Below are 23,772 nucleotides of genomic sequence, written 5' to 3' on the forward strand. Positions count from 1 at the left end.
TACAATGTGGGCTACACTGGGCTTTATAAAGGATACAAAGGGTGTGGGATGGACTCACCTGTCTGCTCCATGGAAAGGAGGCACTCTTTCCGCCCCTGAAGGCAAAAAGAGGTGGGAAACAGGCTGCTATTGATAAATTGCCCAGAGACTATTGAGTACCAATTATAAAGTACATTTTTCCCCCCTATGGTGAGTAGTCCTTTAGAAAGTGGGTCAAAGGGGAGGGGAGGAAAAGCAAACTTTTTAATGGGTTGATTGGAGTAAACCTGATCACATGATGTCCTTTGATGCTAAAGATGCTATTACTGTCCTTACATCCTTGGACCATTAGGTACTGTTTGTGTGTGTATTGCAGGAGTTGAGGGAATTTTTTTGTTTGTTTGTTTTTATATTGGAGTATAGTTGATTTATAATGTTGTGTTAGTTTCAGGTGTACAGCAAAGTGAATCAGTTATACATATACATATATCCACTCTTTTTTTTCGTTTTAGATTATTTTCCCATATAGGCCATTACAGAGTATTGAGTAGAATTCCCTGTGCTATACAGCAGGTTCTTATTAGTCATCTATTTTATATATAGTAGTATGTATATGTCAGTCCCAATCTCCCAATTTATCCCTCACCACCCCTACCCGCCTTCCTCTGGTAACCATAAGTTTGTTTTCTACATCCGTGACTCTACTTCTGTTTTGTAAATAAGTTGAGGGGATTTTTAAAAATTTATTATATTTTTACTTTTGGTTGTGTTGGGTCTTTGTTGCAGTGCGCGGGCTTCTCATTGTGATGGCTTCTCTTGTTGTGGCGCACGGGTTTAGGTGCTCCGCGGCATGTGGGATCTTCCCAGACCAGGGCTCGAACCCGTGGTCCCCTGCATTGGCAGGCAGATTCTTAACCACTGCGCCACCAGGGAAGTCCAAGGGGACATTTAACACCACATCATCCTCACTCTCCCAGACTTTGCTTTTCTTCATCTCAGTTTCCCTACAGCCCTCACTTTCCAGAGTTAAGAGGCTCAAATGTTTCAGCAATAATGCCAGGACAGCCTTAGCATCTGTGGAAAGAAATGAAGACCATCCGAAAGAGAACAAACAAAGATTATTTATTCCCAACTTGCCATAACCAGGGAATCAGCCACCATCCCTTGCCTTTGGCAGAGACTCCAAGTCAAGCAGGGCGGTGGGACAGCTTTATAGTGGGAAAAAGAGAAGGCTTCAGGCATACCCTGACTGAGGTTGTTTGCATGGGGAAGCTGGAGGTGGGCTAAGCAGAAGCAGGGTGTCCTATGTGATTGGTTAGGGAGCTTGTTTGGCTTTCTTTCATTGATCCTAAATTGGAAGGGAGGGAATAAGGAAGCTGGCAGTTATTGACCAAATCCTGATGGTTTGGGGTTGATTGATGCAGGGATTGTGGTTTGGCTTCGGGCTGGTAGCTGCAGAGCTTGTGGGTCAGAGTTCTATTGTCGAAGATAGTCTGGCCATTGTTCGTTTGTATATCTAGTCTCTCATATCCCTCGTCATCCGTCTACTGGCAAGGTTAGGTGGAACTGATGGGGTCTGGATTAAATGGCAGAAATGCACAGAGAGGTCTTTCAGAGGAACTAGCTGGGTTCGTCTTCTTTCCACGTTCTTCTTCTTTCTTCAGCGTGAAGGTGGTGCTGTCTTGGACACCATAGCTCCTCAAACTCCACCCATCCTGCAGGACTTGGCCTTGGAACTCTAGCTGTTGCTCCTTTCTGAGCAGCCCCTCCTTGAATTCAATCTGCAGCTTCAGGTTCAGGACAAGGCTATCAGGGCAAATGGCATAGGCGTGGCTCCCACCACTGGGATTCTTCACAAAGACCTGGATCTCAGGGGAGATGGTCTGCAGCAGACAGATGCGAGTGTTGGAGAAAACCCCGTAATCAGCCAAGGAGTACTGGCTACTGAGTAGCTGTCGCTCCCCACCGGGCTCCTGGAAGGACAGACGCTGTAGGGCTGTGGAGCCCAGGTTCCCCTGGATCTTCCCTTTAACCTTCTTTATGGAGTCATAAGGGTTCACCGTGATGACGAAATCCGAGAAGCCCCACTGCTCCACTGTCACTTGGATGTCTCGTGCCCCCTGGAAGGGAGAGGATAAAGAGGGGTTAAGTCCACATCCCTCTGTCTGAGTACAAAAGTGCCCTTTACCTGCCCTCATCTTTACAACGACAGCAGCAGCTGCAAATATTTAGGGGGTGCCAATCACCTTCCAGGCCCTGTGCTGGGCGCCGTTCATACTCTTCTTAATGTATTTTATTCTCACAGCCCTATGAGGTTGGTTCTGCTATTAGCCCATTTTACAGATGAGGAAGCTGTGGCTGAGCAGGGTTATGCCATTTATTGACCATCACAAAAGTAGTGAGGAGCAGAGCAGGTATTTGTTTGTTTGTTTTTCTTCCACATCTTTATTGGAGTATAATTGCTTTACAATGTTGTGTTAGTTTCCGCTGTACAACAAAGTGAATCAGCTATATGTATACATATATCCCCATATCCCCTCCCTCTTGAGCCTCTCTCCCACTCTCCCTATCCCACCCTCTAGGTTGTCACAAAGCATCGAGTTGATCTCCCTTTGCTATGCAGCAGCTTCCCACTAGCCATCCATTTTACATTTGGTAGTGTATATATGTCAGTGCTACTCTCTCGCTTCATCCCAGCTTCCGCTTCCCCACCCCCTATGTCCTCAAGTCCGTTTTCTATGTCTGCGTCTTTATTCCTGCCCTGCCACTAGGTTCATCAGTAATGCTTTTTCATATTCCATATATATGCGTTCTCTTTCTGACTTACTTCACTCTGTATGACGGACTCTAGTTCCATCCACCTCACTACAAATAACTCAATTTCGTTCCTTTTTATGGCTGAGTAATATTCCACTGTATATATGTGACACATCTTCTTTATGCATTCATCTGTTGGTGGACATTCAGGTTGCTTCCATGTCCTGGCTATTGTAAATAGTGCTGCAATGAACATTGTAGTACATGTATCTTTTTGAATTATGGTTTTCTCAGGGCATATGCCCAGTAGTGGGATTGCTGGGTCATATGGTAGTTCTATTTTTAGTTTTTTAAGGAACCTCCATACAGTTCTCCATAGTGGCTGTATCAATTTACATTCCCACCGACAGTGCAGGAGGCTTCCCTTTTCTCCACACCCTCTCCAGCATCTATTGTTTCTAGATTTTTTGATGATGGCCATTCTAACTGGCGTGAGATGATACCTCATTGTGGTTTTGATTTGCATTTCTCTAATGATTAGTGATGTTGAGCATCTTTTCATGTATTTGTTGGCCATCTGTATGTCTTCTTTGGAGAAATGTCTATTTAGGTCTTCTGCCCACAAGAGCGGGTATTTGAACTGAGGTCAGCCAGACTCCAAAGTCTGTTCTTCACCACTGGAGGCCACACTCAAGGGCCTGAGAGCCCCAGATGTCTGAAGAGCAACATCTGGAAGGTGCTGGGGGAGGGGAATGGTGGGCAGACCTCTAGCTGATCCTTTTAAGAAGGAATATAGGCCCAGCATTGCCAAGTCTTCTGATTTGTCAAGATAAAAATCTTTTCATGATGGTTTTTATATTCAGGAAAAATCCAAAGGCATATATTTTTTAGCCCATCTGTGGGCCTCATATGGCTGGTGGGCCCCCAGTTTGTAATCTCTGCTCCTTATTAGGGAGCCTCTGATTCTGCTTCTGCCTTCTGCTCTAAGCACCTCAGTCTTTTGAACACAACTTTAGTCCTTTGCCCCTCATCCCCTACCTGACCCTCTCCCTGGATGGAGTACTCTTTGTTCTGAGTGTCTACATCCCTCCTTGGCTTTTAGGGCCCACCTCAAGCCTTAATTTCTTCAAGAAATCTTCCTTGGTGACTTATGATGATGACATTTATTTTCCGATTCCACAGCCCCACAAAGACCTGGGTGTGAATTCTGGCTCTGCTGCTTCTTAGCAGTGTGACCTTGGTTAATTCACTTTACCTCTCTGAGCCTCAATCTCCTCATCTGTAAAATGGGGATAATAATGATAAGATAATAATACTACTTGACCTTTCTATTTTACAGACTTGTCCCTGAACAAGTGCTATGCAAATCGTAAAGCACAATGTGAATAAAATAGATTATTATGTTCTTTACCTGTACTGTGGGTTTGACATCACATTATAATATTATATGGCATTTTTTTGTTTTCTGAGTATCTTCTCTGGTAATTCTATTTAGGAGTTTTGTGCAAGTTTGCTTCCATCTGGCAAGTTTCTTAAGGGTTGTGGCCATGTCTTATTTCTGAACCATTGTTGCCCCCTTCGTCACCCCCCATCAACCCCAAGCCTGGTGCTAACACAAAACAGCTGATTGAATTGACTTGCCTGGGCTCAGCTTATGCAGAGAATGATTGAGAGCAAAGAATCCCAGTGATTCTTTGGTAGGTTATGGGAAGAAGAAAAAACAGGAAAACAAGAATTTGAAGATAAGGAATCTGAAGCTCAGACAGTTGAATAATTTCCCCAAGTTCACAGAGCTGGTAGGTGGTGCAGCCAGGCCTCAAACTGACACTAAAGTCCTCTTGGCTCCATCGACACAGAAGTAAATACTATGCAGTTATCTCATTCTGACCTTCAAGCCCCTGGCAGCCCAGAGAGGAGCCATTACCTTCACGTTCCATCTGGGGACTGGGTTCTCGTTGTCGTCATAGCAACAGTCCTGTTTCAGGCACTGGCAGGCCCTCTGAGCGACTATGTCCCATCTGTAGCCTTTTGCCACATTATGGGTGGGGTCAGCCGGATCCAGGATGATAGGTCTGCAACACAGAGAGAAGGCGTCCAGGTTCTTTCTGGTTTGGAGGCCCGCAAGCCAGAAAGAAACCTTCTTGGCAATCATCTGAGCATCTGCTATGTCCAGAGCCCAGGACTATCAGTCTAGGAGGGCCCAAAAACATTGCCGGAGAGTAACAGAATGGAGAGGATTCTTTTTCCAAGAATTCCTCTTGGGGAGAGTACTTTAGGTGTTTGCAAGGAATTTTTGAGGTGTATGGAGGGTGAGAGCCCCAAAGGCATGCTGGAACAGTAACAGCGGCCCACTCAGGCAGGTGGGCCTCAAGTTCAGAGCTTTCATTTTGCTGAACAGGCTACGTAAGTGAGTTCAAGGCTAGAGCTGCTGAATTGCTTTGGATGACAGTAACACCACCACCACTATTTACTGATGTTTATTGAGGCACGGGCTCAAACCCTATGTGAATTAACCTATTTTAATCCCTACAACAATTCTATAAGGTAGGGACTATGATGAGGATGATGGTGATGATGATGATCTTCCCCCATTTTACAGATGAGGAAACTGAGGCACAGACCTCCCTAGGTTCTCCCAACCTGAAGGTGAGGTTCTTACCCATCTCCTCTGCCTCAACAGAGGAGAGGTTGGGCTGTCTCCAAGCATCTCTCCTCTAGGTAAATGTTGAATAAATACTTTAAAGAATATTGGCTTGAAGGGGGTCTAATAGCCTATTTGGGTTGCTTGGGGTGACCACATGTGTTGGATGGCAAGCCCATGATCAAGACCCGGCCCTTGTACTCCAGGAGCTTTTGACTTAGATGGGAGCTGAGATTTGATCTAAGTGACAGAATGTGATAGCAGGCTACTGACATGAACTAGACACCTTAGGCTCCATGCTCTCAACTCCCAACATCCCTGGCTCACTGAATGGTCCTGCCTCATTTAGAGTCATAACACGCTGTCCTATGGGATGGGGTCACCTGACCCAAAGTGACCCACCAGGTGACCTGATATGCAGGGCCTGTGCCCAGCGATCAGACTGGTTCCCTCTGGAGTTTGGACCAGGAATGATGGAGGTTCCTCATCAACTAGGAGTAAGAGGGGAGCCGAACAGGTGTGGAGAGAGAAGCAGTGAGAGGAAAGGGAGCACGTGGGCAATGAGAGTGAGCAACAGAGAGAGGGGGAGTCTATAGATTTGCCTCAGGTCCCAGTGGTTTTCCAAGGTCAATTTTCTGGTCATCCTTACAATAAATCCTCTTTTCATTAGGAAGCCGGGATTTTCTCCCTTGTAAAAAAAGACCCAACACTCACATAAGGGAATAATAAACAATCTTGCGATATTGCTTGCATTGACCTAAAACTTCTAATGTAAAGAGTTGTCCCAGGTTGGGTTCCCCCAGAAGCAGATCCTAAGATCAGGATTTGAGTGCAAGTCATTTATTTGGAAGGAGATACCAGGAAGCACCAATAAGAGAGTGAGAAAGTGAGACAGGGAAGGGAAGGATGCCAATAAAGGGTATGTGTCAAGGTGATTACCACTGTGAGCAACTGGGGGTTAGTCCCCCAGGGTGGACTCTGGGAAGTAGTATAGAACATGTGTCCCAAAGAGAGTCCCTCCATCTGAGATGGGAGGGAGCTGGGGTATTTATACACCAACTTCCATCAGTCACTGGGGGAAGCTGAAAACCCACAGGCAAAGGGACGCAGGTGCTGACAGCTGGAGGTTGAACCAGCCTTCCTGGAAACGGTAAAGGCCCAGGGGATATGAATGGGTACAGGCAGCATGTGCTACAACATTTGTCTGGCATCTACCATAGGCTAGATACTGTAGGCCCTTTACAAATATTTTGTCTGACTCTCCCAACAGTCCTGCATGTTGGTGCCAATTACTCCTGTTTTACAGACGAGGAACGGAGGCTCACAGAGATGAGAAAATGGTGGAGCTGGGCTCACACTTGGGTCTCCACGTTTCTTTCCAGTTTCCTGTGCTGTCACTAAAAAGCTAAGGTAGCTTAGCTTTTCTGAAATGTTTTTCTGAAATGGTCTTCTGAGGGCAAGAGGGCTAAGGTAGGGTGGGGTGGTGGCTCGAGGAACAAGGAAAAGGCTTAAAGCCCCTAAGGTCCTTGCAATTTTGAAAGGCAGTCAACTTGAGATGTCAGGTGTGTCAGGGTGAGGTATCAGCTTTCCTACTTAATGAAGCCCACCCAGAAAACTCGATACCACCTTTCCCTTAATTCTCTTTCTTTTCTCTTTGAGATGTGGTTGGCATGCAGTGATCTAGTACCTCTCTTTTCTGAGCTGTTTTCTGACAAAGTCCTCAATGATTGGGTTCTGGAACGTGTAGTATTTGGTCCAGTAGATACAGAGGAACTGATACTGCTGGAGCAGGCTCATCACGGTGGCCAGGCCTCTGTCCAACCGGAAACATTCCTTCTCCTGAGTACCCACTTCCCAGGCGTAGACGGTCAGTAGCTCAAGGGCATAGAGAGGGGGTAGCTCGGCCCGAAGGCACCAGGCTTTCACGCACTGTTGAAAGACATGGGAAGAGAGAGCGAGACCCCAAGATTCCTTATAAGGATGACATTGGACCAGAAACTAGAAAAATCCAAGTTCTGGTCCCAGCTCTGCTACCTACTGGCTGCGTAGTCATGGCCAAGTCACTTTCCCTCTCTGACCCTAAATGGGTTTCTCCATTTTAGAATTAAGCAGCTAGGTTAGTCCAGTTGGTTTCAAACTGTGCTTGACATAACTCCCGGAAATGGAATGAAAAAGGGGTGTCCCAAGGAGTGAGCAGGTTGGGCTCTGTCACCAGCACCCCAGCCTAAGCAGCTCCATTTTAATCTATTTGGGTCTCTGAAAGATTTCTTTTAAAGAAAAGTCTTCTTAGCTAAAGAGAAAAAAAATAGTATGAGTGTGTTGGGGGACTATAGGACTAGGTAATAGCTGAGAATCCATGGTGAACATCGGGGTTGCCTCTCTAACAGGCGTTTCTTCCTTCCCCATTGTATAGTAGCCATGCTGTTTGGACGGGATTGACCCAGTCCTCCTGCCCAGGGTTGGCCCTGACTGGACAGGGTCACCAGTATAAACCTATTCCCCTTGCCAAGTGATTGGTTCAAGAGAAGCTTTGTAATCTAAGTTGGCCTAATTTGAGTCAAGCTTAGTTCTTTTGTTCAGTGGTTGAAAGAAGAGAAGTCCTCTCTTGTATGTGGATGTGAGGGCAGGAACAGATGTGGCCATTTTGCCACCATGAGGGAAGCCAGCCTGAGGACCAAGGTGACATATAGAATTGAGAGACGCTGAGAGTATTATAGAGAAACTGAGCTGGAGCACTCATCAAACAGTGCCTGAAGCCTCCTCTCCACTGCTGTGGGTTTTCACACATGAGCTGATAATTCTCTTTATTGGTTAAGCCAGTTTGAGTTGGTTTTTCTGTTTTTCTGTTACTTGCAAAAGAAAGCATCTTAACGGATACCAGTCACCTCCTGTCTAAAGAACCTCTCTAACATTGAGCTAGGAAATGAAAATTTCTGTCAAACATCCAGCTATTTGGTTTGTGGAAGCAAAATTGACATCTTGTCCTGTGGCCATTATAAATAAGTTTTATATCACACCCCTCAAAGGGACAAAAACCCACTTTGACCTTGAAACAAACAGAAACGAGGCCATCTGGTCTAGTTCTAGTCCCCAAAATAAATGAAACCTGTGCCTTTCCTGTAAGTTATTGACTCACTAACAAAAACAACTTTATCCTTGACTTTAAAATTTTTTAATTGATTTCAAACTTATTCATAAATTAATGAATTTGTTTTTGTAACATTTTGTGAATTCACATCTCACAAAGCTGTAAATCTTAACTAATAAAATTATAATTTTGTTAAGAATGTAAACTCATGACAAGACAATTTATTTTCTCCAATACTAGTGAAATTTTACTAGCTAGATTCTTAAATTTACATGACAAAGAAAATGCAGAATGCCTGTAATCATAAGCTGTAAGCCTTAGGAAAAATGAGCCGTTCATTTCTTTTAGGACCTTTGATAGACTATTTAATGGTACATAAAAAAAAAAAAAAAAAGAGCAAACCAGAAGAAAAGATTTATGTTCCCTTCCAGTGCTGATTTATGTTAGCGATGCTCTGATTTCTTCATATTTTGGATTTCTCTGACTTTTGCGAAGTTGCAATACTTCATGACCTTTCTAGATCTGATAAGCATGTGAGAAATTTGCTATTTTTCCACCACCAACAGAGATGAACTATAAACCTAGTAATCTTGGTAATCGTTTTTTCTTTAAACACCTATTATATTTTTTATTGGATTAAGCCTTTCCTTCTGCAGTCTGATTCCCTTGCAACTTCTCTGCAAGTTCTTATTTAATAAATGACTTTTTACCTCTTGTTTCTGTTTGCAGCTGGAGGTTCCACTGAGACTGTTCCAAAGCTGAGTAAACTGTGTTGCCTGAGAAACGCGCCTCATGGGCTGTTTACACTCAGATGTGCCCCTTTTTTCAACTCTGAGGGTGAATCTTGTAGTACAATAGTTTTTACTCTTCTGATGTTTCTCTCCTCCCTCCCCACCTCTACTCTGTTTTTATTTCTGATTCTAGATTGTCTGATTCTTGGACAAGTCTGATTCTGGTTCTTGTACGTATTTGTATGGGGCCACTTATGTCCCCACTGATGACTACAATCTGTAACTCTGCTTTTATGGTTTGACCATCTGGTGGTCTCTATCGGGAGACAGATGATAGGAATTTATTCTCTGCTGGGTGGCAGTCGATGAGAATTTGATTGTATTTTGTGTTTCTCTCTCTCTCTCTCTCTCGTTTGGTCTGTTTGTCTTGAGAATTCAGAGATCTCCTGGGAGCCCTGTTATTGTTGTCTTCTATGCCATTATGAATTTAAATCACTCAAAAATTGGGGGGTAGGGGTGTGGTGCGTGCACGCACACACATGTGATTCCTGGAAAACCGACCTGTAAAATTAGGAGCTGATGGACTGTTAGATTTTATGCTGTGTTTATTTTGGACACATAATTAAAATAGTAAAATCACAGCTGCCAATTCTTTTTGTCTTTATGTATGTAAATGAAAAAAAAAGGATTTCGTAAAAGAATGGTCTGATTACAATATAATCTATCTGCCAGCAAATCTCTTCCTCCCAACTCCACTATGGGAAATTTATGAAGTATAATAAATTCGTGGATAAAGACTCATGGCCACCAAAGGGGACTGAGTCAGAATTTCACCAGAATCTTTTATTTCAGAAGTAGGCAACTTCATAAGAGCAGATTGCTTAACAAAATGAGAATTAATTACTCAGGTTAATGTTCTATTGATGACTATGTGAGAGAGAGAAAAAAAAAACCCTTTCTTTCTTACTCTCCTACCCTCAATATACGGAAATACATGTGCAAACTAAGATACATTCTGTAAATGATATATTATTCCAACTGACACCTCAGAATTAAAAAAAAAATCCCTATAAAAATTCCTACTATAGATTATGAACTAACAAATCCTCAGGAAAACAAAAATAATTATTCTGTAAAATAATAGCATATGTAAATTGGCCTTGTTTATAAAACTATTCAGAATGATGGCTTAATATTCACAAAGTGTCTTTATTAAGTTCCTTTTCAGGAATATGTAGTGTTTACATACGTTCAAAAAATCTGTCCTCCTTCCTACCAGGATAGAATTAGATAAATCAAGAATAAATCGGGACTTTCCTGGTGGCCCAGTGGTTAAGAATACGCCTGCCAATGCAGGGGACACGCATTGGAGCCCTGGTCCCGGGAGATCCCACATGCCGCATAGCAACTAAGCCTGTGCGCCACAACTACTGAGCCTGCGCCCTGGAGCCTGCGAGCCACAACTACTGAAGCCCACGCGCCTAGAGCCCGTGCTCCTCAATAAGAGAAGCCACCGCAATGAGAAGCCCGCGCACCGCAACGAAGAGTAGCCCCCGCTCGCCGCAACTAGAGAAAGCCTGGGCGCAGCAACGAAGACCCAACACAGCCAAAAATAAATAAATAAATAAATAATAATACTGAATCAAAAAACTGTTTCAAAAAACCATATGCAGACAAATTCTTGTCTTAGAGGCAGAGACTTTTGGGGTTTTTTTGTTTGCTTTTTTGTTTGTTTTTGGCCACGCGGGGATCTTGTTTCCCTGACCAGGAATCAGACCTGTGCCTCCTGCAGTGGAAGCATGGAGTCTTAACCACTGGACTGCCAGGGAAGTCCCTTAGTGGCAGAGACTTGAACAAAGAAAGGGCTATAGAAGTAAAGCTGATATGTTGTTCTGTGGACGTTACAATAAATGTGCAAGTCATATACAGGAAGAAAACACTTTGTACACTTAGACAGGCAGACAAACAAAGCAAACAGATCATTTTGTTGAGTTCTAGCTCTCCAAATCCACAAAACCTTGGATCAATTCCTCTTAAGTGCCTGACTGACCAAAAAAACCAATTTCATTCTTGGCTTCTGTGATGCTAACATCTGAAGATACATCACAACCTCGGTAGAAGTGATAATCATGTAAGAAAATGACTGCTTTCCCACCATAAACATACTAACTATAAACTAACTTTGGTAATATTCTGATTTTTATCTTTAAATACTTTTTTTTTCTTTTTGGACTGGACCGGTCTTTCTAAAATCTGACCCTTACCATTTTTTTAAAAATAAGAAAGCATCTTTTTTCTTTCTGTCTCATTTTTTGCTTGTTTCTGAGTCTTCCTTTCATAAGTTCAGATGACATGTTCATCTGGGTATTTTGAAATATACCTGGTACCATGCAGACATCATATGTGAAATCTAAAAAGTAGCTGCTGTGGATGTATTCACTCAGTAATGATCATGATACTCAGGAACTCAATCATTTGGAGGGGGAATTGGTGCAGTGTGGAATTAAACGAATTTTTCCTCTTGTTAGTCCTTAATCAGCTGAGATTAATGTCCAGAGAGCCCAGAGAAGTTGACCTTAGCCAGCACTGGACTGTAGCTGGACCATTACAAGCACTCGTTCTTTGAAATACAGTACGTTCCTTATTTCTCTCCTTCCTCCTCTGTTTCTTTCTCCTCCCCCTCCTCTCCTTCCTCCTTCTTCATCTGCATCTTCTGCCAGGTTTACATTTTAAAAGATGAGCCTTCTCTCCCACCCAACCTTCATTGCTTCTGGGTGCAGTTTCCCGAGATAACAGATATGGTTCCTGCCTTTTTCTTCCCCTCCCTCCTCCATCTTCCGCTCCTGCCCCCAGCCTGGCAGCCTCCTCACCTCCAGGTACCAGTGTTTTACCAGCCGCAAGAGGCTCTTCAGCTGGGCTGGCCGGTGTTTCACGAAGTTTCTCTGCAGCTCGCTGAAGGATGGGGAGAAATGTCCAGGGGAACCGCAGGCCTTAATCAGACTCACGTAGACCTCTGGGGAGGGATGAGAGTTGGGAACAGAAGGCCCTGAGGAGAGAGGAGGCAAAGGGGAGAGAGTGAGGGCTCAGGAAGCCCCAGGTTGCTGACTAGTCCATGGGGGAGAGACTGGTAATTATTGGAGTATCTCTCCAGGGAAACCTGGGACCACATAGCTTAAGAGACTAACAGTTTGCCTTCTTGATTGTCCTTCTGGAGAATCAAAAGTGAGTTTTCCAGAAACAGACTCACAGGCACAGAGAACAGACTTGTGATTACCAAAGGGGGAGGGTGGGTGGGGGAGGGATGGATTGGGAGTTTGGGATTAGCAGATGCAAACTATTATACATAGGATGGAGAAACAACAAGGTCCTACTGTACAGCCCAGGGAACTAGATTCAATATGCTGTGATAAAACATAATGGTGTATATATGGATAACTGACTCACTTTGCTGTACAGCAGAAATTAACACAACATTGTAAATCAACTAGACTTCAATAAAATACATTTTTTTTAAAAGTGGGTTTTCTATTCCTCAGGCTACTCAAGGACTATTGTCCTCTCTTGATGTGCCCAACACCCTCAGTTTCCCTTAATGTCTGTTTTGGATCTCTCAGCGATTTATAGGAAGCTTCCATCACTGTAGGGAAGGACCAGTTTCCATATAGAAAGCTGGGCTCAGAGAGCACGTTTGCTGAAGGGTGGGGCATACATCACTACCACTATGTCTCCCACTGTCTCTTTCTGGCTCAGATGGGATCCCAATTGTGACACTTTCTCCGTGGAGGCAACTCCAGCAGCCACTCTAGTTAAGAGGAGCTGGTGCACCAGGTGAAAGCTGTATCATCTGGGTTTGTAGCTGATACCGTTACTACTGCCATCGGTGCTCCCGGGAAGCAGCCCTCAGCCAATGGCCGATGGGAAGCTCGTGGATGAAACACTCAACAACCCACTTGGGAGACGTGCTCTGCACTTTTACCGGAGCTCTGCAGGGGCACAAGCCCAGCTGCTCACCGTGGTGACTAGTTCCACGTGCACCTTGTCAGGCTCCTCCCCTTCCGTCTCGCTCCCCTGCTTCCCTACCAGCATCTCCTGGGACTGCTTATCCCCAAATCCCTGTCTCAGGGTCTGCTTCCGGGAAAGCACAGACAATGACAGGCCCCCGCCCCCGCGGTAAATGTTCCAGAAGCACCCGAGGTTGCTCTTCCTCCTTCCCCTCCATGGCTCTCACTTCCTCTCCAACCATATATTTATCTGCGTGATTCTTTGATAAATCTGTTTCCTAAGTTGAGCCACAGGACAGCCAGAGTTGAGTCAGTCCCAGGCACTGCGGTCACCCAGCACCCAGCACAGGACGTGGGTTGAATGGGTGAATACAGGTGTCTGCACGTGGCCACGAAGGAGAGGTGAGGAAGCTGCGGGTCCCCCGGGAGGGCGGTCGTGTGAGTCTGGTGGGCTTCCCCTTACCCAGGACCCCGTAGGCCGGCACGACGGTGACAGTGATGGGCTCCGCAGTCTCCCAGGACTGGATGGTGAAGGCGACAGCAGAGGGGACTCCCTGGACCAGCCTCAGGTCCTGGAGCTGGAGGCTCCGGAGGTCCTGGCAGTACCTGAGCTTTTCACATAGCAGGCTCAGAACGTCGTCGAGGCGCCTGGCCTCCTCCTGGAAGCTGTGGAAACCGCTCAGGACCATCACCAGCTCCACCTCCGAGCTGTCCCTGAGCACTGTGCCGTTCCCGAAAGAGCCCACCTGCAGAGCACAGAGTCCCATCACCACGAGGCCACTGCCTGGGCCAGGCAATCCCTGAGGCTCTTTCCACGGATGATCACCACCGCCCTGAGGGATGGGCGGGGAGTATTTCCTTTTTTAAAAATTATTTATTTATTTATTTTTGGCTGCATTGGGTCTTCCTTGCTGTGCGCGGGCTTTCTCTAGTTGCGGCGAGCGGGGGCTACTCTTCATTGCGGTGCGCGGGCTTCTCATTGCAGTGGCTTCTCTTGTTGCGGAGCACGGGCTCTAGGCGCACGGACTTCAGCAGTTGCGGTAGGCAGGCTCAGTAGTTGTGGCTCGCAGGCTATAGAGCGCAGGCTCAGTAGTTGTGGCGCATGGGCTTAGTTGCTCTGCGGCATGTGGGATCTTCCCGGACCAGAGATCGAACCCGTGTTCCCTGCATTGGCAGGCAGATTCTTAACCACTGTGCCACCAGGGATGTCCGGGTGGGGAGTATTAACATCCCTTCTTTACAGGGGAGAAAGCGGGGATGTCGAGAGGCAAGCCTCTCCTCTAGGGTCACACAGTGGGCGCTTCCAACCAGGGAGCCAGACTCCACAGCCCACGTTTCTTATTTACTCCACTGCCTCGCTTCTGAGACTCAGCCTTATCGGCAGAGTGATCCCCACTCCAAGGGAACAGTCATCCTCCACAGGGTGGTGGTAGGAGGATTCTGGGGGGGGGGTCTGAATAATTTCATGACATTAAAAAGGGGGGCAGGGCTTCCCTGGTGGCGCAGTGGTTGAGAGTCTGCCTGCCGATGCAGGGGACACGGGTTCGAGCCCTGGTCCGGGAAGATCCCACATGCCGCGGAGCAACCAAGCCCGTGAGCCACAACTACTGAGCCTGCGCGTCTGGAGCCTGTGCTCCGCAACGAGAGGCCGCGACAGTGAGAGGCCTGCGCACCACAATGAAGAGTGGCCCCCGCTCGCCGCAACTGGAGAAAGCCCTCGCACAGAAACGAAGACCCAACACAGCCAAAAATAAATAAATAAATAAATAAATTTTAAAAAAAGGGGGGGCCACAGGGACTTCCCTGGTGGTCCAGTGGGTAAGACTCCGCCCCCCCCCCAATGTAGGGTGCCCAGGTTTGATTCCTGGTTGGGGAACTAGATCCTGCATGCATGCCGCAACTAAGAAGTCTGTATGCCAAAACTAAGATCCCGCCTGTGGCAACTCAGACCTGGCACAGCCTAAATAAATAAATAAATGAAGAAATAAATATCTAAAAAATAAAATAAAATAAAAATAAAAAGGGGGGCACAGTATTGCCTGGTGGATGAGAACCACGGACTGGGGAATGAGGCAGCGTGATCTTGACCTCGCCTCTTGCCCCTGTTTCTCAGTTGCGTGATCCTTCTGAACGCCGTCCCTCATCTGTCACCTCAGAGTAATGATGGCACATGAGTCACTGGGTGATTGGGAGGATTCGATAAGACAATGTGTGCCAAGGGCTTGCCGTGGTGCCTGGCACACAGGAAGTCAGCAATATATCTCTCTTCCTTCTGCTCTACTTGACTTAGATCATCTCTTCTGCTGCCTGGAGTTCAGCTTCCCCATCTGAATTGAAGGAGCCTGGGCTGGATGATTTTGAAAGGGTCTTTTTGATGTTCTGAGATCCTAAACTTGCTCTCCAGCACTGTTGCCTCTGGTATACTAAGTCCCCCAACTCTCTGGCCTTCTCTCTTTCTCACTCCAGGTCGGGAGGTGGAATTGCCAGGGATGCATCAGACCACAGGTCGGCTACCTCTGCTGGTGGGTGGAGTCAAGGAACATTGATGATGACCCAGCTGCCGCCAATTGAGCCCTCGCTGTGCCTGGCACCACTGAAAGCCCTTTATACACACAATGTCTTTTAATCCTCACCCCCATTAATTGAGGTGGGGGGACTAGTATAATTATCCCCATTGTACAGATGAGAAAAGGGAGGCAGTTGGGGGTTAATCAACTTGCCATGGACTCACAGCCAGGAGTGATAGTCACAGTCAGATAGAGTCAGAACACCAGGTGTGGTGGTTCTACCTCTTTCTTCCCTGTGACCCAAGTCTATGTGGCAGGCCCTGCTTCTGTGCAGGAGTCCGCCATCTTTTCTTTCCTCTTCCTTTTCCATTTTCTTTCTCCACCTGCATTCGGACTCAGCGTTTCTGCCCCATGTGAGAGTGTTGGGAATGGCACCCTGGGTGCAGATGAAGAGCACATCCCGCTGAAGGCTGTGCCTGCGCTGCCCTTCCCACCTTTTCCAGTGGTAAGATACAGGCAGAGAGGGAAGAGCGTTCTAGAACAGGCTTCATGACTTGCTTCAGTCCAAACCTATTCAAACCCAAGGACAAGCATTCACTCTTGTGGACCAGCACAGCTCACCAGATTTTCAGGGGTGGGGGGAGGGTTTAAAGCCCAAACAAAGTGTTAATTTCTCGTTGGTGTTGGGGGGGCACAAGCCGCCCACACAGGGTGGGCAGGTAGCTCCCTCAGCATCCAAACTCCCTCCGTGGGGAAATGAAACCCACGGGGTCATTTGGAGGAAAGGTGCAGTTTCAATACACCCATACAAAGGGAGTAGAGTCATAAGATTTATTACTTTCAAAAATAGATAACTAATGAGAACCTACTGTAGAGCACCGGGAACTCTGCTCAATGCTCTGTGGTGACCTAAATGAGAAAGAAATCTAAAAAGGAGGGGGTATATGTATATGTATAACTGATTCACTTTGCTGTACAGCAGAGACTAACACAACATTGTAAAGCAGCTATACTCCAACAAAAATTAATTTAAAAAATTTAGGGCTTCCCTGGTGGCGCAGTGGTTGAGAGTCTGCCTGCCGATGCAGGGGACACGGGTTCGAGCCCTGGTCTGGGAAGATCCCACATGCCGCGGAGCAACTAGGCCCGTGAGCCACAACTACTGAGCCTGCGCGTCTGGAGCCTGTGCTCCGCAACAGGAGAGGCCGCGATAGTGAGAGGCCCGCGCACCGCGATGAAGAGTGACCCCCACTTGCCGCAGCTAGAGAAAGCCCTCGCACAGAAACGAAGACCCAACACAGTCATAAATAAATAAATAAATAAATAAAAATCAAAAAAAAAAAATTTGGTCAACAACCTTTAATTTGGTCACAACCTTTCTTTCAGCACCATTTTTAAAAAAAAGAAAAAAAAAAAAAGATTTATTACTTACAGATCCCAGAAGCAAGGGGACGCAGTGAGCTGGGGGAAGGGCAGTTCTCCGCCCCAGGTCACAAGCCAGCAGGAGATAGAGCAGGGTAGCAAGCACCTAGTACTTACAAGGTGATTGGGGCAGAGGTTACTAACTTTTCACAGGCTTAACTCTAAGTGGTTATTATTTTTTAATTAAAAAAATTTTTTTTAAAAACGCTCTTAGCTCTACATTTTTAAAAAATTTTATTTATTTATGTTTTTTGGCCACACAGTGTGGCATGCAGAACTTCCCTGACCAGGGATCGAACCCGTGCCTGCTGCAGTGGAAGCTCAGAGTCTTAACCACTGGACCAGCAGGGAAGCCCACTCAGTGGTTATTTTAAAAGGTTCCACTGGGAAAGGCAAAGCAGGAACCTGTGGGGATACCCTAAACCTATCTACAAGTCCAGACTCTGAACTTTTGGTGTTAGTAGGGTCACCATACTGTAAAAGGCCTAGGCAGCCACTCAGAAAAACAAAATTGTTTTCCTCAAAAGTTGTTTTTCTCATCACGCCTTTCTAGTTTTGACCCTCTTGCATTATTATCCTAGCTAGGACAGGAGGTGACATGAGGCAGCTGCAGGAAGGGCTTGGGGGAAAAAAGCTCAGCCTGGAGTGGAGTAAGATAGATCCTGGTTGAAATCCCAGCTTCACCACTAGCTGTGTGACCTTGGGCAAGTGACCTCACCTCTCTGAGCTTCCATTAAAAAAATTTTCCATTATCAAAAATTTTAAACAGAAAAATAGAAAGAGAATACAATGAACACTTATACATCCATCCAGATTCAACAAGTCTAAACTCTTTGCCATATTTGCTTCAACTAAGCCACTTTAAAGTCAATTACAGACGCTAAGGACTATTGTCCCTAAATACTTTAGCATTTGTGTCCAACAAAGGAGAACATTTTCCCCCATAACCACAAAACTATTATGTCTCAAAAAAACAATTCCCTGGGACTTCCCTGGTGGTCCAGTGGTAAAGAATCCACCTTCCAATGCAGGGGACTCGGGTTCGATCCCTGGTGAGGGAACTAAGACCTCACATGCCGCAGGGCGACTAAGCCCACATGCCACAACTACTGAGCTCCCACACCTCAACTAGAGAGCCCGCGTGCCGCAAACTACAGAGCCCACACACCCTGGATCCCACGCGCCACAACTAGAGAGAGAAAACCCACACGCCACAACTAGAGAGAAGCCCGAGCCCGCACGCTGCAACGAAAGATCCTGCATTATCACAACTAAGACCTGACGCAGCCAAGAAAAGAAATAAATAAAATAAATAAATATTTAAAAAAAATTCCCTTATATATATTATTTAATATTCTGGCCATATTGAAATTTCCCCAATTGTTCCCAAATTATATTTTACAGATGGTCCATTCACACCAAAATCCAATCAGAGAATTTGCATTGTATTTGGTCATTATGGATCTTAAATCACTGAGTTTCCATTCTGCTCATCTGTAAAATGGGAAAAGAATAGTACATACCTCACAGGGTACACAAATTAGAGATAATATATGTTAAGGGGTTAGGGTAGTGCATCCAAAAAAGTGCACTCTTATTATTAGCTTCCTTACTGGACTTGCTCTGCTCAAGGCAGCAGTGCACTGGGATGGAGTGTCTTGAGATGTCAGTAGCAGGGGCTAGGGATAATGAGGCAAGAGGTCCCAGCATCCTCAGGGATGTAGACCCACAAGCTGCATTTTGCCCAGCCCTGGTCTGGGGATGGAGGGGACCAGTCTCACCTTGACCACCTTCAGCACCCACAATTCCTGGTCCAGCCCGTGCTCCCCCTGGAAGCTCTGCTCTCTCAGGAACTGCTCCACAGTCTGCACAGTCTCCAGCACCTCTTTTTTCCACTCCTGGCTGGGGTGCAGAGAGTGAGCCACGAAGGAGTTCAGCCTGGAAGCCGGGGTGACAAACAGCTCCGGGGGCACTGCCATCTCTGTCTTGAGAGTACCACTGGTGGCTAGATATATACACACACACCAACCCAGCTCCTGGCACACACACTCTTCTTTAAGGGGACTCCTCCTCAGCTGACCTCCAGCACCCTGTGGAATAAAGGACCAGAGTGGAGAGGAAACAAGGGGTGTCTGGCTGACCAGGGGATCCTCTTCCTGGAGGCCGTTCACTGCAGCTGGAGCACCGAGGGACACTGAGTGAAACCACCTTAACAGGCGTGGCTTTTAGTCACCCTTTCTGCTGTAGGTTTCGTTTCTCAACTTTTAGTTTCCCTTTTACAACTTGGAAACTGAAATTGGCTTGAGGATGGCCCTGGGAAAGGCAACTCCCCCAGGAGATGGGAATTGGACGGTATCCACCAATCCCATCCCCACCACCTTGTCACCTGAAACAGGTCAGTAAGAGCAGGGACTCGCTCGAGGTTGGGCTGAACAGTGGGAATTCTAGGGTCCCGCAGAACAAACTCTAGAACTCCACTCTGCCCTCTGCCAGACTCTTAACCTCTCTGATCCTCACATAAATAATCCTTAAAATGGGTTTAAGAATAATAGCTACCCCATAGGTTGTGTGGATTAAGCGTGAGAACATTTAGCAGAGAAAACATTAAGTAAATGCAAGTATTGTTATTCGTTCACTGTACGTCTAGTGAGTGCTGGCTGGGTGCCAGACATTGTGCTAAGAAGAAAACATGAGATGTGGTTCCTGCCGCAGGGGCTCCCAGAGCAGTAGGGGAGACAGGAGACACAGAGAGTCCAGTGTCCTGTGTACTAGGAGAAAAGAGGGCACAGAAACCTGGTGGAAATTCAGGCAGAAGAGTTTCTTTGGGGTCACCTGTGGTGTCAGTGGACACCTGCTTGAGATGAGTCTTAAAAGACTGGGAATGCGGCCAGGAGACAGAGGGCACAAGACGGGATAAGGCTGAGAAGTGTGAATCATCCTGGTATGTGCCAGGACTCGGCTTTCAGATCCACGTTGGCATGGAGGGCAGGGAGGGGAGAGGTGAGAGCTGTGCCTGGACAGGTGGGCAGGGATTGAGACTCAGAATGCCATTCATTCATTCATTCAACAAACATTTGTTGAGTGCCTGCTGTGTGCCAGGCAGGCGTCCTGGGGATACAGCAGTGAATAGGCAAAATTCTTGGACCGCAGAGGGCTTACACTCTAATGGTGGAGACAGATAGTAAACAGGATAAATAAGTAACATTATAGTAATTAAGACGGTGATAAGTGCTAATCAGGAAAATAAAGCAGGGAAAGAGGTTAAAAGGTATCGACTACGTGTGGGGAGTGAGAAGTGGCGATGTTTAGGGGTTCAGTCTCAAAGAAGGTGGTTAGGGAAGGTCTGAAAAGGAGACATTTGAGCCAAGACATGAAGGAGGCGAAGAGTGAGCTGTATGTATGTCAGAGGGAAGAATGAGAGAAGGTGGGACTTCCCTGGTGGTCCAGTGGGTAAGACTCCACTCTCCCAATGCAGGGGGCCCAGGTTTGATCCCTGGTCGGGGAACTAGATCCCACATGCATGCCGCAACTAAGAGTCTGTATGCGGCATCTAAGAAGTCCACACACTGCGACGAAAGATCCCGTGTGCTGCAGCTAAGACCCGGCTCAGCCAAAAAGAAAAAAATAAATAAATATTAAAAAAAAAAAAAAGAATGGGAGAAGGAACAGCAAGTGCAAAGGCCCTGTGGCGGCAGTATGCCTGGTGGGATTGAGGAATAGCAGTGTGACTGGAATGGAATGATCAAGGGGGGAGAGTGGGAGGGGATGAGGTTTGAGTACAAGGGTGGGGGGTAAATTGTGTAGGATTTTGAAGACTATTAAGACTTTGGCTTTTACTCTGATTGAAATGGGGAGCCACTGGGGAGTTCCAAGCAGAAGAGGGACATGGTTGGACTTTCATTTTAACAGTATCACACTGACTGTTGGTGGGAAGATTAGATTAAAAGCAGAGGGTGGGGAGTGGAGGTGAGAGCAGAAGCAGGAATTCAGTTAAGAAGCTACTACGACAGTCCAGACAAGAGGTGTGGCACCTTGGGTCAGAATGGTAGCAGTGAAAGGTAGGGAGAAGTGGTATGATTCAATTTTCTTATTATGGAAAATTTCAAACATGAACAAAAGTAGAATAATATAATGAACCTCCATGTACCATCCCCCACCTTCAACAATCATCAACCTGTAGACAGTTTTTAAAACGTTTTTTCAGGTCTTCTGCCCATTTTTATTTTTATTGGCCGCCCAGCACACGGGATCTTAGTTCCCCAACTTGGGATCTAACCCGTGCCCCCTGCAGTAGAAGCGCAGAGTCCTAATGACTGGACTGCCAGGGAAGTCCCAGCCTATAGACAGTCTTGTTTCAACGATATCTCCATCCATATCTCCCCTCCTGTATTATTTGGAAGTGAATCCCAGACATCATATCATTTCACTAGCTATATTTTGAGTATAAACAGGTCTTGCTAATGGATAGAGTGTGATGTGAGAGAAAGATTAGAGTCAAGGACCACTCTAAGGCTTTTGGCCTTAGCAACTGGAAGGATGCAATTGTCCTTAACTGAGAAGGGAAAGACTGGGCAAGGGCACAGTGTAGGCATGAAGATCAGGAGCTCGGTTTTGGAAGTGAACTTGAGTGTCTAGTGAGATCCAAATGGGGTAGGGAGTTGCATATTTGAGTCTGGATTTCAGGGAGGAAATCTGGGGTTGAGATACAAATTACCAGCATAGACATATTTAAAGCCATAAGGCTGGATGAGATCACCAAGTGAGTGAGTATAGAGCAAGACAAGAAAAGGACCAATGACTGGGCCCTGAAATACTTAATAGTATTAAGTGATTGGGGAGAGGCAAGCATCCGGCAAACAAGAATGAAAAGGAGTAGCCAGGGAGGTGGAAGAAAAATCAGGAGTGTGTTTTGATAGCCAAGTGGAAACATTGTTCTAGGAAAGAGAAAGTGATCCACTGGGTCAAATATCAGGTGAATCTGTGCTGACTTTGTCCTGAGGGCAGTGGCAAATCAGAGGAGCGACCAGAGGTGAAATTACCATTCTGGAAAGATTGGTCTGGCTGCTTCTGTGGGGAGGATGGATTGCAGGGGGCAGGGGTAGATATAGGGAGACGTGTCAGGACACTGTACTGTGGTCCAGGTGAGAGGGAAGGTGACCTGGACTGGGCTGGAGAAGGGATGGGATTCTAGGTCTACCTTGGAGGAAGGGTGGACAGGACTCGGTGACTACAGGTAGGAGGTGAGGGAAAAGACAGGACGGCTATCAGCTCTCTGGCTTGGGTACCTGGGTAACGGATGGAGGGTACTATTAACAAAGGGAGGAAGATACAAGGAGGAATGGGAAAGGGAGAGGTCTAGAAGGGTAGCTGTTTAAGCCAGAGAGCTTAAAAAAGTTGTCCACATTGCCTAATGCTTCTGATAAGTTCAGGAATATAGGTCTGAGAAGCACCCAAGAGGCTACTGGTGATCATTGTGGGTGAAATGTAAAGGAGAGCTGGGAGCAGAAGCCAGATTTTAGGGGTGGGGTTGAAGAGTAAGTTGGGTGAGGAGGATGGAGACCAGGAGTGTAGATAACACTTTCAAGAACTTTGTCGTGAAAGGGAGGAGGAAGACAGGCGTTAGCTGGAGGAAGTGGTGCGGTGGAGGGTGTCTGTTGTCTTAAATACCATTTTGGGGAAAAAAAAAACACAAAAAAACCCTCAATCATGACAGGTTTCAATTTAAATTTTCCAACTGGCTAACCCCAAACAGAAAGAATCACTTTTTTAATTACATGAATTCTAAAAGTCTCCATATTTTCAGAGGTTGGTAGTGCCTGGTCCTTAAACAGTCCTATATTGTAACTGTTTAAAGAGCAGTGGCAATTTCGCAAACCAAAGTCGACAATAAAGTGAGATTCCAAACATTTGCCCTATGTTTATAATGACAGATAATGAGCTTCAAGGCAATATACAAGTTATTCAAACAATAAACATTCAGACCTTACATCTTAGTTTAAAACATTTTTTTTGATGTATAGTTGATTTACAGCACTATATCGGTTTCAGGTGTACAACATAGTGATTCAATATTTTTACAGGTTATATACTCCATTTAATGTTACTATAGGGACTTCCCTGGTGATCCAGTGGTAAAGAATCTGCTTCCAATTCAGGGGACACAGGTTCGATCCCTGGTTGGGGAACTGAGATCCCACAGGCCGCAGGGCAACTAAGCCCGCGCGCCACAACTACTGAGCCCATGAGCCCTGGAGCCTGCAGGCCACAACTAGAGAGAAGCGCGCACACCACAATGAAGAGCCCATGCGCTGCAATGAAAGATCCCGCATGTTTCAATGAAGATCCTGCATCTCGCAACTAAGACCCAACACAGCCAAAAATAAGTAAAATAAATAAACAAATAATAAATAAATCTTTGAAAAAAATAGTTATTATAAAATATTGGCTCTATTCCCTGTGCTGTACAATATATCCTTGTAGCTTATCTATTTTATACACAGTAGTTTGTACCTCTTAATCCCCTCCTCCTATTTTGCCCCTCCCCCCTTCCTTCTCCCCACTGATAGCCACCACTTTGCTCAATAGACTTTACATATTAGTTTTGATTCATTTTCATTATTGATTTTCATGAAATATCTGGGAGTTC

The 23,772-nt window shown here is 46.0% G+C and overlaps 1 protein-coding gene across 1 annotated transcript; it reads right to left on the reverse strand.

Annotated features, from left to right (window-relative positions):
• Positions 1-1,114: 1,114 nt before the first annotated feature.
• OASL (2'-5'-oligoadenylate synthetase like) lies at positions 1,115-19,296 on the reverse strand. Its single transcript, XM_036823200.1, has 6 exons — positions 18,908-19,296; positions 13,661-13,943; positions 12,067-12,242; positions 7,065-7,306; positions 4,661-4,808; positions 1,115-2,099 (listed from the first exon to the last, which is right to left on the reverse strand). Exons 1-6 carry the CDS (start codon positions 19,103-19,105, stop codon positions 1,536-1,538), a joined length of 1,611 nt encoding a protein of 536 aa, XP_036679095.1. The 5' UTR covers positions 19,106-19,296; the 3' UTR covers positions 1,115-1,535.
• Positions 19,297-23,772: the final 4,476 nt, after the last annotated feature.

This window comes from Balaenoptera musculus, chromosome 14 (assembly GCF_009873245.2).
Source record: "Balaenoptera musculus isolate JJ_BM4_2016_0621 chromosome 14, mBalMus1.pri.v3, whole genome shotgun sequence".
Taxonomy (NCBI): domain Eukaryota; kingdom Metazoa; phylum Chordata; class Mammalia; order Artiodactyla; family Balaenopteridae; genus Balaenoptera; species Balaenoptera musculus.

What these genes read in the sequence shown, in the direction of transcription:
- OASL (XM_036823200.1), bottom strand. Translation starts at nt 19,105, where the DNA reads ATGGCAGTGCCCCCGGAGCTGTTTGTCACCCCGGCTTCCAGGCTGAAC. An exon ending in AAACAGCTCAGAAAAGAGAG is followed by an intron (nt 4,809 to 7,064) that starts GTACTAGATCAC and finishes TCTGTGTTGCAG; the next exon opens with ACCTATCATCCTGGATCCGG. An exon ending in TCCCCAGATGGAACGTGAAG is followed by an intron (nt 2,100 to 4,660) that starts GTAATGGCTCCT and finishes TCTCCCTTCCAG; the next exon opens with GGGGCACGAGACATCCAAGT.